The sequence below is a fragment of the Podarcis cretensis genome (genome assembly GCF_951804945.1).
Source record: "Podarcis cretensis genome assembly, chromosome: 1".
In the NCBI taxonomy this organism is placed as follows: Eukaryota; Metazoa; Chordata; class Lepidosauria; order Squamata; family Lacertidae; genus Podarcis; species Podarcis cretensis.
Genome location: NC_137170.1, coordinates 99,634,892 through 99,653,984, shown reverse-complemented (window position 1 = coordinate 99,653,984; position 19,093 = coordinate 99,634,892). Strand labels below are relative to the sequence as shown.

The window sequence follows — 19,093 nt, the reverse complement described above, 5'->3', positions numbered from 1 at the left end:
TCACAAGTCAGAAAAACTTTGGGGGATGTGTTGTAAGTGAAATTGAAGAACACATATTACATTTTCTTGGAGATTAAGATGAATTGGTGAATTTATTAGTAGGATAAAATATTTCCAGCATTTTACAAAAGGGGAACTGCCTGGTATTATAGAAAGAATATGGGGAACATTTTCAAAACATCTCAAGCTGTACATATTTCACACACACACACACACACACACTGTGTGTGTATTCAAGTAATGATTGCTAGATTTAACTCTGCTCTTCCAAATATAAGATTGGAGTCCCCCGCTCCCAATTCTGTTAAAAAGACCTTGAGATTCATAGCAACCAAAAGTGTTGATGAGATTGGTTCTCTCCAATTTAAATGCACCGCTCATCTCAGCTTAGCACAAAATGTGGTTTGCTTCTTATCAGAATAGCCCTTCAGAACCGTGATTTTTAAACCTCCGTTGTTATCAACCTTTTAATTGAAAAAGGATGCCTCTTTGTGTGAAGTCCTTTTGGAAAAGAAATACTCTTTGCCTCTTATCACAGGCATGCACTTCCTCAAAGTTCCTGTTTTAGAAGTGTATTAATTGAAAACGCTGTTTGTCAGAGGAAAAGACTTCTGACTGAAGTTGTAAAACAAAGAGAATAGCCATCTCATTTAATCCTTTGAATAAGGTTTTGTTTCCCATTGAAGGAGGGGGAAAAACATCCGGAGGGTAGCAACTTCCTAAATGAAAATCCAGGATGGATTTGGATTTTCCTGCAAATTCTATTCCTACATCATTTTGTAAGGATTCATTATTTGCTTTGTTTATTTTGATGGGAGTTTTGGTCAAAAATTGATAAATTTGTTACATACCTGCCAATAGTTGCGTTTTCCCTCATAGTTATAGGATTTAATTGAATTAATCCTCTTCATTCCACCTGTTATGTTGTTATATGCAAAACAGAAAAAAAAAACTTCCTTTTCCCCCATCAAAGGGCAACAAAATAATAACAATGAAGTATTTTTTTTACTATAGGTAGCACTACCAATTTATCAATCACTTCCTTTTTTGTCTACAAAGCATTTCATGATTTGAAGGTGAAAAACCGACGTGATGGAAATTAGGAGATGCACATGCTTAAGCATGAAAAATTGTGTCAATTTGTAGAACAATGAGTAGGCAGTGCAGAAGCACCCATAGCTGAATTCAAAAATAAGAGTTCAAAAGAGCACAACTATAATAGTTTTATTAAAATACAGCATAGGCCTTATTTTGGCACAACTTGTCAAGCATTTATTGGACTTATACCTAAAGAGACTCTAACCTCTAAATTCATCCACTTAGTTTATTTTTTATTTTCTGTACTGCACTTGCCTGCTTTCTCTCCCCCTCTTTTTTTTGGGGGGGGGATGGGGGAGGGAGAATAGAATTAGTTTTGTTTTAAATCCCAAGCTGCCAAAATGTCTTCAGTTTGGCTTTGTGGTATACTGTACATAGCCTGAAGTATAAATTATTTAGCACTCACACATGGTCTGTCATGTCTTGTTACTTAAGTGCAATACAGCTTTCATCTGTGTATACCCAAGGGGGCCGTCCAATTGACAGCTGGTGATGTCACCCCCATTTGGCAATCCCCTTATGAATGGAGAGGGAGGGTGTTAAAGCTTTTTCAACAGGGCTTAGCGTGCTCCTCCGCTTAGTTTAACTCTGTGTAACAGATTTATTTGGACTCATCACTGTTAAGTTCACGGCAGGTAGCACCCCTATTAATTGGGTTTTTAAACAAAATATGGCTCAAAGGGCAACTGTTTCCACTTAACAGAAGGCACAGCAGATGAACTCTCCATTTCCATTCCAGATTGAGCTAGTTTGAGTAAAGATCCTTGCCAGTCCCATTACTAGAAAGACTGGAGATGTTGCTTACATCATTGATTAGCTATTAAAAATGGGAAATAATGGGTGATATCCTACTAAGTTGCACTCAGAGTAAGCCCATTGAAATGAATGGACTTAAATGACTTAACCTTCCGGATTTCACTTCACCCAATCAAAATAATAGTGTGTGTGTGTGTGTGTGTGTGTGTGTGTATCATTTCCTGAAAGTTGAAGTTAATATTTTGTGGTTTGGTTTTCAGGGTGTTGGCTGTAGAATCGCATTGCAATTAACACCAAAATGCATGTTTATTTGGATAGTGGGGGGAGAGAGAAGTAAAAAACTCATCAATAGGAGATATCGTGGAGGTGTGGCATTGGCACTGTGAAGGTCTATGGAAAGAAAAATGTGTTGTGTCCCATGGAGTTACGTTCTTCTAGAAACAAAGATTGCTCCATTCAAATACAGGACATCTGGGAATCGTAAACATGTTTTGTTTTTGTTTTTTGTCAAATGAGTAAGGAACAATTAAAACAGTGGCTCCTGGGAAAAACCTGAGGCATTATTTATAGCCATGGGGGGGGGGGGGAGAACGTATTCTGCAGGTGTGAGTTTTCAGGACTAAAAAAAGGGGTTTCGGTACACAACACACATATGCAGAATCTCACAAAACTAAACAGAGTTCTGGTTTCCTTATTTCCTTTCCAATGAGTGCAAAGGTGGGATACTACAGTGAATGGCAGCAGGGGAAAGTGAGTACTTGTGCTGGTGGAAGGCAGTCTTAGCTCTGTGGGACTCCAAGCATGGGCACTTTGTCTGCCATTGTTTGACTAGATCGAGCCCCAGATGTTCAGTTTTAATTTAATTTACCCTTCACTGAGGTTCTATTTGACTCGAGTTTTTATGCAATTACCAAGGATTGGGAAAAAGAGTCCCCACAGCAAAAGAGACAGGACTCAGCAGATAATGGCAAATTATTTAACAACCGAATCTTGTGCTGCTGCTTTTGCTAGAATCAAGATTGTGTGTCAGCCGCAAAAGGGAATAATATCCCCTTATCCCAGGCAAGTGGAGCGAAGTCATTCATTCAAAGCTATATTAAATAGTTAGATAGTTATTCAAAGCAGTAATATTAGAGAAAAGTGGCCTCTTCAAAAGCTCTTAGGATGAGGTGGCTATCATCCCTTATCGCCACCAGCAGCTCATTTGGTAGCACAGACACTCTAAGTAAGGTTTCCTCCACAGAACTGGTGTCTGCTTCCATATGCGTGAGTCTGAGGGGCTGAGCTATACCAGATCCTATGGCCCATTGCTACCCTGCAGGCCCACGACTAAATCTGTTGATTTAGTAGGTCTACTCTAAATACAACTAATGTTGGATCTAACCCTTGGGTTTTATGAAATGGGTAGGGAACCTCCAGCCCAGGAGTGGATGGGGAGAGGCTCTGCCCCTGCCTCACTTGTATTTATTGGCATCTCTCCTTGCATACAAATATACATGGATAGGCACACTGTAGAGTTGTTATTGTCTGTTTACCCAGCTGGAGGTGAAGCCTGCCCTTGTGATGTTGCCCCCCTTGCCCTCACTTAGTCCAAATTAATGGAACATAGGAGCAGCCCAAACATTAAAAAAGGACTGGCAGATTACCAAAGTACGCTAGGGGCTGAACCCTTACCTCAGGCTGATTCAGTAATCTATATATTATCCTGCTAAGGAGGGTTTTACCACAATGGCAGGTGCGTAAGTGTTGCTGAAATTAATGGGCATTCATATCCATCTTTTAGTTTCACTTTTAAATATATATACACACACATATGTTTGCGTTGTTGTTGCATGTTTAATTTCTTCCCATCTTGCAGCTCTTTCAGATTCACAGCTCAATCCTACCCCTAACGGTTAACCCAATTCAGAAGTAAGGCTTATTGAATTCAGTAGGTCTTACTCCAAGGTAAGTGGGGTTATGATTGCATAGTGGTATCAGATATTACTCTTAGAGCAGACCTGTTAAAATAAATGGACCTCAGTGGGTCTACTCTGAGTATGACTAGCAGTGCAGGTTATACTGTATATGCCTATTCACTGCAAATATATGCATGCCAACTCAGAAGAAAGTCATGTTGAATTCTAGGCTCCAATCCTGTAGTTACTTTTACTTGGGAATAAGACTCATTGAAAAAGTGGCATTTACTTCTGGGTGGGTACGTTTATCTTAGTTCACAAAATTTATATACTGTTTTGATTGCAAAACAACAACAAATAAATACGGTAAATAAAGCAGTTTACAGTAAGAATAACGTATACGGCATTGTAAGTCGTTTGTGGCGGCATACTGTATGTTTTTGTGGAGAAATAAAAAAGGTAAAGGACCCCTGGACGGTTAAGTCCAGTCAAACGCGACTCTGGGGTTGCGGCGCTCATCTTCCTTTCAGGCTGAGGAAGCCGGCATTTGTCCACAGACAGCTTTCTGGGTCATGTGGCCAGCAGGACTGAATCGCTTCTGGAGCAACGGGAACACAGTGACAGAATTGCATGGAAACGGCGTTTACCTTCCCGCCGTAGTGGTACCTATTTATCTAGTTGCGCTGCCATACTTTTGAACTGCTAGGTTGGCAGGAGCTGGGACAGAGGCAACAGGATAGCGGGGATTTGAACCACTGACCTTCTGATTGGCAGCCCAGAAAGCTCAGTGGTTTAGACCACAGCGACACCAGCGACCGCGTTCCATTGTTGGATTAGGCCAACAGCCCAGCATCCTGTTTTCAAAGCAGCCAACTGCATAGGTCATGCATAGCATGAGACTCTTAAATCCCAGCGTCGTGGGTTCGAGCCACACGTTGGGTAGAAAGATTCCTGCATTGCAGGGGGCTGGGCTGGATGACCCTCGTGACCCCTTCCAACTCTTCCGATTTGTAGGAGTCTGACAAGAAGCCAAGCACAAGCGCTCCTTTGATTCCTGACGGCGGAGGGAATGCGGCTGAAAACAAATCAATAGCCGGCTTATCCTGCACTGATCTGCACAGCCCTCTTTTAAAAGCCACCCAAGTTTACTACCTTCACTGCCTCCCGTGGGAGAGAGAGAGAGAGCAATGCAATCCCCCCCCCCCCCCCCGTTTTATCTAGGCGACCTTTATCTTATTTTTCCTGAATTTCCCGCGCCTGCCTTTCCCCTGCGACGGGCGGCTACTTCTAAGACAAGGGAGAAACGGGAGGACACATTGCGCGGAGGAACTCGGAAAAGCTCGCGAGAACGAGGCCGCTTCGCGCGATGCGTCTCCCTGAGCGAGGAGGGAGGGGTTGGGTGAGCAAAGAACGGCCGGGAGCGCTCTCGCGTGACGTAGCCGCCGTGTCCTCCTGTGCGTGCTTTACGTGCCCGGAAGCAGCGTGAACGGACACGCGGAGGGACTGTGGGGAGAGCAAGTATCGGAAAGCCAAAAAGCGGGGTCGGGGCTAGAAAAAGAGAGAAACAGAAAGGGTGGTACGGAAGCCCGTAGGGGACAAAGAAAAGAAATAAAGCGGCTCTGGCCAACTTTATTGCCGGAGGTGGCAAAATGCCCGGCGTTGCCGCCCGTAAGAACCAGGAACGGAACCGAGACAGCGCCATGGAGCAGCCGCCGGCTGATGTGGGTCTCCGAAGGGGGCGGGGTGTGGTGGGGTCTCCTACTGCTTTATTGGGAGGGGGTGGGCACTGAGGGGGGGTTTCAAGGGGGCGGACTGCAAACTTCAAAGGCCCACTGCCTGGTCAGAAGTCTCCCCCCCCCGGTTCCGTTTTCTCTCCGCCCCCCCCATCCCATCCCATTTCCTCACGCGAAACTCCACTGGGAAGGGCTTGGAAGGTGCCATGTTATACCTATGCACGTAACCCCCCCCCCCCCGCCTGCCCCATGAAGACGCTGTCAGGTAACACAGGTCTTCATAGCTCCCCGTTACGCGTTTCAATCAAACTCCTCCCCCCCCACTCGTTGTGCTGTGCAAGATGAGAGCAGCAACTTTTTTGGGGGGTTGGAGTTTCCTCACTCACACAGTGGGAGCGAACTTACTCACTAAAAAAAAAAAGCACTCGTCCAGGCATTTTTTAAACACTGCAGAAAGACCTGCTTGCTAGAAGCAACAGCACAATGAGTTTGTGTGTGAGCGCTGTGTCGCCAAACCTTAAAGGAAACTGCTGTCAGTGGGGTGTGCATGTGCGTGGCTATTATTGTCCGTCTTCGGGTTAAGGGGGTGTCTTATGGAAAGGTGAATGGAGGGGCTGTGCAATTGTTGCCACGTTCCTCAGGGTTAGGGGTGAATAGATTTCAGCTGATGAGCCGGGAGGACATCCTGCTAGGAACAGGGTTGGACAGCGGATGCAGGATTCAACCCTGCCCTCCTGCCCACCCCACCAGTGATGTCAGTTGATGGGTGGGTGGTGTGTGTTAGGATATTTCTGATTGACTGATACTGTTCCGATGGGAGTCTGGAGTTCGTCCAGTGACAACGTGGACGGCTGCCTGATGCCTCTGACTCCCTGGCAGTATCCCAACAACAGGTTATGGGCCTCATAGGCCAAGGTGCAGCCCCTGGGAGGCCAGGGTTGGTCCATAGGCCAGAGCTCCACCCGTGCCCTGTGGTGTCAAAACCTCTATTCTGCTCACTGGACAGGCATATGGGCCTGTTACAGGAGGCTTGCATCATAGAACAGGGTGGATACGTACACTGTACTAATGTCCCAACAAGCTGAAACATGATTAGCTTCTTGAATTCTTTATCAAAGGTGATCTGTTCTGAGCACCTATATTTATTATGACTATATCATTTTTATCAAGAAGACCTTTGAACATGAGTCCTCTAGCAGAAAATATGCATTATATAATTTATGTTATGTGCAAACTATCTTCAGTGTCTTCTGCTTTCATAAATATCTATCATTTATATTTGTTTTCATTGTAATTATTAATTCTTTGAGCAGGCAACTGTCTCCACAGTTGATTTAACAGCACAGTCCTAACTGTGTTTACTGAGAAGTGTCCTGTTGAATTCAGTGGGTAAGTGGGATTAGTCTTGCTGCCTAAACTACTTAGTTCAAGCTCATCTGCTCAAAAATTATTCCCAATAATGATGAGCGGCCCCTGAGAATCAGCTGCTGCATTACCTCTGTTCATGCAAATAGACTTTGAGTATCACAGCCATAAAAGGCAGCTGTACATTGCAGCTTGAATCAGCTCTTTGGTTTGTGGAAGGGTTGGCGATTCAGTGGATGCTGACACTCATGAAAGAGGGAGGAGATTTTGGTGATTCCTTTTGCAATTTGATGTTCCACCCCCCATGCTGTTCCAGAGGGTCCTCCAGTGATCTGGAGCAGGTTTTTGGGCTGTACAGGACAAAAATCAACCCCTTCTGTTAGTAGAAAATTCCTTGCACATGATCTCTGGAGCAATTGTAGCTTGAGAAAATAAAATATATTCCATTCTTGAGTAAACTTAGCTGATAGAGTGATTGGGTAGCATTTGTAATTACATTTTATGTTCATGTCAGTGTTAGGAAAATTGGAATTGCCTAATGCAATAACTAGTTCTATCTATATATTTCCCAAGATGAGGCCATCCTAATATTTCTCTAGTGGAACTATCTTAGGTTTCACCCCCTAATTGTTATTCTGGCTTGCCTATTATTGCCCACTGCGGCTGGCAGTAGAAACAACAAAGAGACTTGTGGCTTCCTAAAGATTAACAAATGTTTTTAATTCATTCATATTGTACAAATTTATAAACAGGTTCACAATCTGAGACCATCAAAGTGATATACAACAGGGCAAAAATAAGATTAAATATAAATTCTAATAACACTTAAACCATTCCTACAGATGCACAGTTAATGTTTCATAGTCAATTAGGTCACACCTTAGGGGAAACCATCTTAAACAGAAATGTTTTCAGTAGATGCCTGAACGTCATGATGTTGGTTGTCTTAACTAATTTCAGCTGGGAATTGATTCCAGAGGGCTGGAACTGCAACACTAAAAGTCCAGTTTCTAATGTAACCAGAGCATACCTCTGGGGCATGCAGTACTCTCAGCAGCAGCTTATTTGAGAAGCGCAGTTGCTGGGCAGGGGCATATGGGGGGGGGGGTTGATCCTTTAGGTAACCTTTCTTAGCATAACCTTTTATGGACTGGAGTCTTGTTTCCTGAGATACCAAGGATAGAAATTAGGATCATTTATTTATTACACAGACGGAGCCTCAAATAGTATATTGAAACATAATGAGGTTGCAGCTTTAATATTTAGTTACTGGAGTGTTTTCTTAGTCTCACATTATTAATCTGAAACTACACTAGAGTAAATGGGATGAAAAAGTTTGGAAATATAGTCTAAATTCTGGGAACACTGCATTTCTTGTATTCCCATTTGTGCACCTGTTAGGCACAAGCCTGAGTAAATAATGAACTCTGTTCCATGACTTGAAGTCTGGGTCTGGCAGATCAACTGGGATATTGAATGCCATAGTCCAATTCCTCCACAAAAAGCAATCTATTCCCATAGGTTTATAGCTGGTGGTTGCAGCTGAGTTATTTGAGCTTATATCTGTTATGGCGATGATGCATGGGAAGCATGGTGATTTCACAGTTGTCAAGACTCAACTCATTCTGTGATAAAAGCGTAGTTTGAGAAAGTTGATCCCTAGGCTGATGTCACTCACATGATGTTATCCCCTGTGTGTGTGTGTGTGTGTGTGTGGAATGATCAGTACTAAAGCAATGTCATGTAGCATATAGTGCTGAGTTTAGCTTGTGGTGTACATTTTAAAGTAACTTGATAAAAGATGAATGCAAACTTGATGAGATGTACATATTCTAAACTACCAAAAGCAAAGTGAAAATTGGCTCTTATTTGGAGTCTGTGTTTAGCACTTGACTTCTTATATAGAACATTGCCATCCGTTAAGAGCTAGCAATGCTCAAATGAAGCGTGTCATTTCAGATTTGTGCACACAACATGCAGGGTTTTTTTGTTTTTGTCTTATTTGGACTCTGGCTTGGTGTAAAAGCTTTTAGCATAACACACTGTTCTTCCCCTTTATAGGATTATGCCAAGGAAAGGTATGGAGTATTGCCGCTGATCCAGTCTCAGGAGAAACCAGGTCAGTTTCAAAATTCTGGAAAGCAGACAAAAACCTATTGGGTTGTAAATACCACAATCTGCAAGATAGTGCTGATAGTTGTGTCAGGTCCAATATACAGATAACCATTTCTAGCTGCAGTGGAGCCAGTCTGTCTGAGGGAAAAAAGGTAAGAGGTTGTTTCACTTCATGCTTGCAGTTAACAAAATACTGTGGAACTTCAGCTAAATTTAACACATGGCAAAAAAAAAAAAAAACCCAGTCACACTTGCTATGTGCTAAAAATCTGAGAGAACAATTGCCACATATTAAGACAGAAATTATAGAGGCCCCTTTCTCTTTGTGAGCAGAATGCCTGTGCAAGGACTTCTATTTGCGCAGATGGGGTTCCCCCCTTCTCCCTCCCTCCTTGCACCCCCCAAAATTTGCTTTGAGGGGATCAGGAGAAGCCCTGGAACAGCACACAGGAGGAGGAGAGGTGGGATTGCTGAGTCTAGCAAGCCAGAATGCTTGCCATGATGGAACAATTGCCTTAGCACAACATTAGATTCCTTCTTGAAACTTTGCTTACAGATGTAAATTTCAATGAATACAATTGGACTGACTTCTAGGCATTCATAGGATTGCAGCCATGGTTTCTTGTAATCATACATCAAGTATGGGGAAGCCATCCAAAAGTTGTTTAACTCCCCTTGGCCATAGTGGCCAACGGTCATGGATGACGGGATTTGAAGTCCATCAACTTCTGGAGGGCTACACCTCTACTTGTTGGCATTTGTCTATCTCGAGAGACAGTGCTGTGTGCCTCTGGCACCAAACTGACACCCTGAGACACAAGGCTGGGCAGTGTATATGGAGGTCCTTTGCTGCCCATACGACAAGACTTCCCTCTCAGCCTTGTAGATATGGTCGAAAGGAAAGCAGAGCAATATGTTGGGCACCATTTTAACTACAGGAGTTGCCGGAAGGAGGTGTACAAGGCCCCATCCAACCATCTTAGGGACTCCATTCTGGATTTGTGTAGGGTTTACTCCCTAGCCTTTTCTTCTCCTGAATACATCTCACAAGGTATCAGAGGTTTAGGTTCAGAGGTTTCCTTCTCCTAGATGGGCTACCTTCCCAGCTTGACGAGCCCAATCTGCCCCTCACTTCCCTTTACAGCTCATGCAGAAACCACCTTCTTGACCATTGGACCTACTATTGGTCTCATCCGCTCAATCCGCTGGAGCCTGTCTTCACATGCAGGGGAAGTCCATAACTCACTGAGGGTTTGAGAACGATCAAATACCCTCACCTGGTTTAGCTGGCCAGTCGAAGCTGTTTCCTGGGGTTTGAGCGGTGTCGTATGCTGACGGCTTCTAGGGGCCACAGGTGAAAGATGAGTGCAGGGTGGGGACCAAAGGTGGGACAAACTATCCCAGAAAGAGAATGATGTGTCCCCCACCAGGGGTACTACCCCTCGCCTAACACTCCACACTCCTCCTCATAAGTAATTATTAAGGGAGAATTATATATGCACAAAACTAAGCTAAAACAAAATAAAAGAAAAAAATTCCTTCCAGTAGCACCTTAAAGACCAACTAAGTTAGTTCTAGGTATGAGCTTTCGTGTGCATGCACACTTCTTCAGATAGCTATCTGAAGAAGTGTGCATGCACACAAAAGCTCATACCTAGAACTAACTTAGTTGGTCTTTAAGGTGCTACTGGAAGGAATTTTTTTCTTTTATTTTGTTTTGACTATGGCAGACCAACACGGCTACCTATCTGTAACTAAAACTAAGCTAATTATGGCCTTTTTTCACTTGTTGGGTGTGGCCCAGCAACTTACTTGGGCTAATAAGACAGTTTATGTGTATGTCTACAAATACATCAAGCCACTCCTGCATACTTGCCAGTTTCCCGGGTAGGCATGCTTATGGCTTCAGTTCAGCCTTGCAGATAAGTCCATAATAGATATTACACTACATGAATTTGTATTTGGACATAATGCTAGCCTTTGAGAAGTCATGTTCTGTGTGTGAGCTGGGAGTAATCCAAGCACATAAGTGTTGGGATGTATATTGTGCTGCTTTTGCAAAATGCAGCTTTGAAGAAGAAATAAATTGAGAGGTTTGGTTCTCATTTTGAGAGAGAGAGAGAGAGAGAGAGAGAGAGAAACATGAGGGGGGAAATTGGGCAGTGGTTCACTGCATCATGTAAAGAAAGAGTTGGAAGGAATAGAAAGTTGGATAGTGCTTTAAAAAGGTTGATTAAGTTGCCATTGTGGATTGGAGAAAAGGAAAGCATTCAGATTCAGTGTTTAAAGAAACAAGTTATTAGAACTTTCTTCTTCTTTAAAAAAAAACCACCATTAAGGAAAAGCAACAGATTACTTCACCTACTTGTGCAAAAATACTTTTCTGCAGTATGTTTCTCTTTAGCAGTTGCTTTCTGATTTTTTTATAGAAGCAGTGCAATAGTTGAAAATAATTATTTGGACCTTGTCAGAACATGTAGTCAAATGTGTTTGCCATCTGGTTTTAATGAAAGTTGGGCCATTATGTCTACAGTAATTTTTAAAAAAGTTAATCTAATGCACATTTTGGGTGATGCCTTGAACATTAGGGACTTATGAAAAGGGTGATACCTCATTTTGTCCTTTTTATTCATGTCTGGAAAATGTTGCAGCTTTGTAATAATTTTAAATTGTTGATGTAATTCTGTCTGACTAAGGCTTAGCAGATCTGTTTCAGTTTTCGTTAACATTGGTGAAACTTGAAATTGGATTAGAACTTGTTACTCCGTTTCATCGTTTTTCTATTTTTCCGCCTCAAGCGCATCAACAGTGTAGTGGTGTGTCCCTTTTACCACAGATCCCTGTTTCAGAGTAATTTGTTTTCAACAGCTTAATCCAATGCATGTTTGCTAGAAAGTAAGTCACAATGTGTTCAGTGAGGCTGACACTATCTGTTAAGTGTGTTTAGGTTTTTCTGTCCAAACTACTTAGAGAAGACAACATCTCTCCTTCATGGAAGAGCAGTGGTTACCTCTAACCATTCCCAAACTTATCCATATCAACAGAATTACCTCTGAGATTCATGGTATTCATCACATAGAACTTCCTTAGAGTCATCTTATACTTTTAAAAGCTTAAATGAATCTGCAGAACCTAAAAGAATTATTCTGAAGAGAATCCAACCTCAGCGTATAATATGGTAGTTGTATAGCTGTGAAGATATTCAGAAAGTGAAAAATTAACAAAACAGACATGCTGGAATAGGAAGACACTAAAGTCAGAAGTTGGAAGGAGACACACACACACACACACACACACACAGAGAGAGAGAGAGAGAGAGAGAGAGAAAGAGAAAAGCTTAGTGTGAAATGAGCAGACATCTATGGTACTACACAAGGTAGTTGTGCTTCCAGACAGAAAGAACCAACTCCAGTACCTGAAGCAGTGGTTTTCAACTAACAGATATTAATAGTTTACAAGATTGCTTGCCTTATTAAAAAGGCAACATTATTTATTATTTATAAAATGTGCATACTACTTAGCATGAAGAGAAATCTCTAAGCAGCTATCATAAAATGTAATTTAAAAAGTCAATATAAATTCATATAAAATGCAGGAATCAAATAAAATCTTAAAAGCTAAGTAAAAATGGAATAAAACTGAGCAGCGTGGACCTTGGCATGGGGGATGAGTTGGGTTTTCGTTGTAAAACGGAGCAGCATTCACAAACGGCAACCTTAGGGCAGAGAGTGGAATGGCTTGTAGCCATCTGGGTTTCCCCACCACTCCGATGGATATCCCCTCCTCTCATTTTCTGACCACGACATGCAATCTTTGTATACACAGTACTTCATATTCCCTCTATCCCCCACCACAGACTCCTTATCTTGCGCACCTTATATAAAACAACAGAGTACTCAACTCACCATTCATTCATGCTGCTCCACCTATTCCATTCCCTCCTCTAAAGCACTTGGTCAGATTATTCAAAGGGGTAGAACTATGTGTGTGAAATAATAAACCCTCATACCCAGGGAGAGGTACTGCTGTCATCCAAATGGGAGGTTAAGAAAACATGCACCCAGACTTCATATCCAGTACCAAGTCAGAGATGGTGAACTGACTGAAGCTGGGAAAAGGCATCCCTTGCCACCAAGGTTTCATTTCTGCCACGAATGCATTGTAAATAGCTTTCCTTGTAAATGTACATAAAATCTACAGGGTAGCTTTGTTGCATCAAAATGGCTATTGTTCCCCCTTCCCATGAATATAATAGCTAACCAAGTAATGTATTGCCTGCAGATCGTGTGTTGGTTCGAATAAAGGACTTGACAGCAGAGAAAGCCGATGACGTCGTCTGGGTTCGTGGGAGGATTCATACCAGCAGAGCAAAAGGTAAGCTTAGCTCTTCCAAGGTTGCCCTAGATAAGCCTTTCTCAACCTGGTGCCATCCAGATGTTGCTGGACCACAACTCCATCAACCCTGATCATTGGCCACGGTGGCTGGGATTGATGGGAGTTGTGGTTCAAAATTATATTGAGGGCACCAAGTTGGGGAAGGCTGTCCTAGTCTGTTTATGCACCATTTATTTATTTAGATGGTTTATGTACTGCCCACAGCTTACAACAAACCAAACTATCTGTAGATCTGTCCTTTATTAAAGGTCCATTAAAATAACACAGTTCTTTAAAAACATTTTATTATGGGTCAGTAAGGGTCAAGTTTTCTCCCCTTGTCCTGATGCTTTCTAGAACTACAGTGGTACCTCGGGTTACATACGCTTCAGGTTACATATGCTTCAGGTTACAGACTCCGCTAACCCAGAAATATTACCTTGGGTTAAGAACTTTGCTTCAGGATGAGAACAGAAATTGTGCTCCGGCGGCATGGCAGCAGCAGGAGGCCCCATTAGCTAAAGTGGTGCTTCAGGTTAAGAACAGTTTCAGGTTAAGAACGGACCCCTGCAACGAATTAAGTACGTAACCAGAGGTACCACTGTACTCTGAATAGCAGCTTAGGGATTTTTAAAGAAAATATTCCAGCCTGCTGTGTCAAGGATATCTGTGTCAAGGATATCTAGATATCTCCCTGGCAGGAAAATGGGGTGGAAGGGTACCCAGCAACAAGCTGAATGCCTTCACCTAGTTCCCTCAGTTTGCAGCTTGAAATGATAACTAGGTTGTTTACTCAGGAGTAGATTGCTAGGAGATGGCCCCAGATTGCTTGCTTGGAAATAGTTGCATGTGTTTAAAGGTGCTCTAGATTCTTGCTTTCTGTGTCTTTCCCTCCTGGATTTTTATGGAATGTTACACTCTTGAGAACGGTTTGCCACAAATGCAGTAGCCAAAACTTTTTTATTTCTGTTTTCCATATTGCAAAATAAATGTGCCTGTCTTGCTGCATTAGTTCTTTTTCTATAGTTAAACATGGTAGAAAGACCTACAGGTAAATACTGTGCTTTAAAGAAGGCTGTATAATGAAATACTTACTTTTAAATGCCTCTAAAGTTATAAAGTACTATTTTGAAGTAAAATTTAAAACCATTGCTGAAGTATCAGTCATCAGGCATACTAGAATTTCTCTTTTCAAGTTGGATAATCGGAATAAAGCTAGTTTGTGTTACTTCCTAAGTTTTAAAGGAAATGGGAAACCCTGGAACGAATTGGCCTTTCATGTAGCCCCAAACAAAATATGCCAGCTCATTATTATTTTTTTAAAAAAATTGTTCTTACAGTGGACTCAAAGAAATCCTTATCTAAGCTTGAGCTCCATGGCATGGCTTGTTCAGACAGAACCACCTGCCTGTCATTTTTCTTCACTGTGGGAGTACTACTTCTCTTGGGGATCACTTTCCATTGCACAAGTTTAAATATGCTTTGACCTCTTCAGGTGACATACAAGTCTGACAGATGTTCCATTTGTTTGAACTTCACTTACCTCATGGTTGAGAAACCGTATATTTAAAGAAAAAAGGCTTTCTGGAACAAAATATGACAATAGCTTGAGGAACTGGAGTTGAACTCTGCTCCCCAAAATCTTTGACATGCTTGATAGAAATGCTTCTTGTATTGGGCATAAATAGGGAGAAAAGAAAGGTTAGTTACTAAATCTGGTCAGTTACCTATTTCACTATAGTTTCATACTTGTTCTGGGGGCATAAATGTTAACAGTAAATGTTAATCATTTATTTTAAAGATCCCAGGGATTTTTGTGTGTGTGTGAGAGAGAGATTTTCTTAATAATAATAATAATAATAATAATACAGTCATACCTTGGTTTTCGAACAGCTTGGTTCTCAAACGTTTTGGCTCCCGAACGCCGCTAACCCGGAAGTGACTGTTCCGGTTTGCGAATTATTTTTGAAAGCTGAATGTCCGAAGGGGCTTCCGTGGTTTCCGATTGGCTACAGGAGCTTCCTGCAGCCAATCAGAAGCCGCACTTTGGTTTCCGAACGTTTTGGAAGCCGAACGGACTTCCAGAACAGATTCCATTTGACTTCCAAGGTACGACTGTACTAGCAAATGTTGATAGTGGCCTGAATGGGTGTGCCAGCTTTAACTTGCATATATGTGTTTTAAAAATGGAAAAATATGTAATCTTACGCAGCCATGAAGCTCATCTGGGATGGTTGGCATGCACACGTGAGTGCCAACATTCACTCAGTGTTAGATAGTTGAAAGAGCGGCACTGGCTAGTTTATGGTTTTAGTATACAAAGCCCTAAGCAGCTCAGGACCAAGTTATCGAAGGGAGCATACAGACCAGCCTTTCTCCTGTACAGACCAGCCTAGTTGCTGTGATCTGCGGAGGAGGTCTGTTAACAGTACCATGGCCTGTAGAAGTGCACCTTACACTGGTGCAGGGGAGATCTTTCTTCAGCAGGACACCTCCTTTGTGGAATGACCTGCCCATAGAGATCAGGTGGGCTTCAACTCTGTGATGTTTTTGCTGACAAATGAAAACGTACCTGTTCATCTGGGTAATTCCCTGACCATTAATTCCTGTTGCTCAACATTCCTGGCCACTGTGATTGATACTTTTAACTTTACAGTGGTACCTTGGGTTACATAGGCTTCGGGTTACATAGGCTTCAGGTTACAGACTCCGCTAACCAAGAAATAGTACCTCGGGTTAAGAATTTTGCTTCAGGATGAGAACAGAAATCGGGTGGCGGCAGCAGCAGTGGGAGGCCCCATTAGCTAAAGTGGTGCTTCAGGTTAAGAACAGTTTCAGGTTAAGAACGGACCTCTGGAACGAATTAAGTACGTAACCAGAGGTACCACTGTATTTTATTGATCTGGTTTTAGTGCTGCATCTTGCTGTTTCACTTGTTTGCGAACCACCTTGATAATTCTCAAAATTAAGAATGGTATAGAAAGAAATGAATAAATATATTTCTTAAAATGGTGACCTTATTTTATTTCAGAATTACCCCGCCCCCCTTCCTACTTCAAAATGAGATTCCTGCATTGTAGGCAGTTGGACTATATGATCCTCATGTTCCCTCCCAACTATGATTCTATAATTCTCAGTAGAATTAAGAACAAGCGAACAATTTGGACAGTGACCCGTGTTCATACGCCGGGCTAAACCAGGAGTGGGTAGCCTCCCCCCCCCACTTGAGGGACCATAATCCCACACCAGTGGTATGCAGAGCCAGAGCAGATGATGGGTGGAGCTAGGGACAAGTTTCTGAATTAACTAATCCAGAGTAAAGTCCACCCTGCTTCAATTTTCACCGTGGTTACCTTACATTAGAATTCTCGCTCTTGTGTGGTTAACTTGGAAGTAAAGCCTACTGAGTTTGATTCAGTTGCACTCAAATATACAGAGCATTTTATCTTTAGAACAACAGACCAATAAACCCCCTGTTGTGGAAAGCAAGTGGAAGTAACTCCTTTCTGACTTTAGTGTGCCGCACACACATTCATATATGACAGAAGCATACAAATTTGATCTTGGAAAGTTGAGGGGAAAAGTTCCATAGGGAAGAAGCAGGGGGAGGGAGTTTATTTTTTATAAAATGAACTACTTCCAATTATACTAAAACTGCATGAAGGGAGGCGAAACACAGTAAGTAGCCAGGAAAAAATAAGTAGGAAACAAACACAAATGAAGGAACTCTATGGAGATGGAAGGATGGGGGCAGCACAAGGCAGCTTCAGGAGGCTATAGGGGCTGCCTGAAATGAGACGGGATTCAGATTTCCCTCCTGTGCGCTGATGTGAAAAGTTTAGTTTCATATGAATGAGACCAGGCAAGCCTCAGGTTTGTGATCTTCGCCACTTTTGCATCATGACTGCAAGGAGGGAGTTTTCAAAAGCTTTCGCTTCTACTTTTGCCTAACCACAGCCTGCCACGTTATCCAAACCGTGGTTAATTTTAATTTGTTTCAGACAAATTAACTCTTGCGCAGTTGTGGAAATGCATAATACCACATGGTGCGTTCAAATTCTCCTAAAAAGGCAGAGATCTTTCTGAGAATTCTCCCAAAGTTTGGAAAGACCCAACCTGGGGGCATTACTGCCCCAGCCCCTTTGTATTTGTTTCCCTCTTGCACCCCTCCCTCGCCTGATTTTCAAATTGTGACAGGAAGGATACAAAATGTACAACACCAATGCTGCCTAAATTTCCAGATCATTTTTGGGCCTGCTTGAAACCACCATTGTCCAGAGGAGCACTGGTAAATGCAATGTTAAAATAAAATTTAAAAACCCACCAGAGAAATGAATCCGAGTGAATAAAGTGCTACACTTCACAGCGTCACATGCTCTGAGCACAGTCTGGAGTCATTGGTATGGCTCAGAAGGAACAGATCCCCCCTTAACTATGCAAATGAGGGTTTTTTTCCCCTGCTGGTCAGTGAATTTTGTGTGTGTGTGTGTGTGTGTGTGTGTGTGTGTGTGTGTAGCGGGAAATTAGAATGCTGGAACAGTTTAACCAGCCTTCCGCTTTAGGCTGGGCTACTGGTCTCCCTTATTTCCATTCTCTTTCAGATTTATATGTTTGTAAAAGGGTGGGGAATGGGCAGGTGAGAAGACTGGTACTGAGGGCTTGTCTTGGGATGGGTAGAAAATTTCTGAATGGGCAAGTTGGTTTCCTTATGCCCCTTTCTAAAAATCTTTCTATCCCTCGTACCATGTCATGATAAAAGAATCACTCAAGAGTCTGAAAATTTATTAACGTACACAGCTGAGAGCCTTTCTGCAAGCTTGAGCATAACAAGATATCATACTGTTCAATAATAATATTTGTTGGGGGGCCATGGGCTAGTTGCTATCTCTCAGGTTAACTGAGAGAAAATATGGAGGTAAACTCATTTGTACTTCTCGGAGGTGCTTGGTATAAGGATGGGATTAGAAAGTGACACGTCTGATTAGGGGTTGTACTGCGTAAGGCAGAGAGATGATGAATTTCCCTGTCTGCCTTATGTTAGCCACAATATTTGGCCCAAACCGCTAACTGGTAGGAATCCAAGCTGTCAAACTAAAAATGAGATGTGTGATTCAGGTTCCGTTGGTGGCAAGCATTGGAGGAACTGATATGAGTCTCGGTAGAAGTCCAGTCGCCAGTTCATTGCAACATTAATGTTATGAGTCAGAAAGCTGTTTCAAAAGGTGTTGAGTTGCATATGGAAAAATCATCTTGTCTGTTTCGCAGAATCGCAAAAGAGTGAGAGTGTGTTTTAAACAATAGTCATTTTAATCAGAAATGGCCATGATCTCTGATACTTGGCAGAACACCACATATATATTTCTGAGTTAAATAAACAGAGGTATTAACCAGGTTTCATAATAGGTTTCCTTCCATCCCCCCCCCCCCCCACTGAAAGGAGAAAATGTGAACAATCCTGAGAGACAGAAAAAGAACACATTCTCAGCCAGTGGAGGAGTGGAGCATACAGGCAAGGACTAATTTATCCTGAAAAAGGAGTTAGTGGATCCTGGAAGGGGAGGTAAAGGTAAAGGGACCCCTGACCATTAGGTCCAGTCGAGGCCGACTCTGGGGTTGCAGCGCTCATCTCTCTTTATTGGCCGAGGGAGCCGGCGTACAGCTTCCGGGTCATGTGGCCAGCATGACTAAGCCGCTTCTGGCGAACCAGAGCAGTGCACGGAAACACCATTTACCTTCCCGCCAGAGCGGTACCTA

At 42.5% G+C, this 19,093-nt stretch overlaps 1 protein-coding gene across 1 annotated transcript in view; it reads left to right on the top strand.

Moving 5' to 3' along the window:
- Positions 1-5,189: 5,189 nt before the first annotated feature.
- The window catches only part of DARS1 (aspartyl-tRNA synthetase 1), a 49,173-nt gene continuing 35,269 nt past the window's right edge, over positions 5,190-19,093 (top strand). Inside the window, exons 1-3 of the mRNA XM_079993864.1 lie at positions 5,190-5,473; positions 8,912-8,969; positions 13,247-13,339. Coding sequence (XP_079849990.1) covers positions 5,402-5,473; positions 8,912-8,969; positions 13,247-13,339 — 223 coding nt within the window. The 5' untranslated portion in view covers positions 5,190-5,401. The remainder of the gene's footprint in view (positions 5,474-8,911; positions 8,970-13,246; positions 13,340-19,093) is intronic.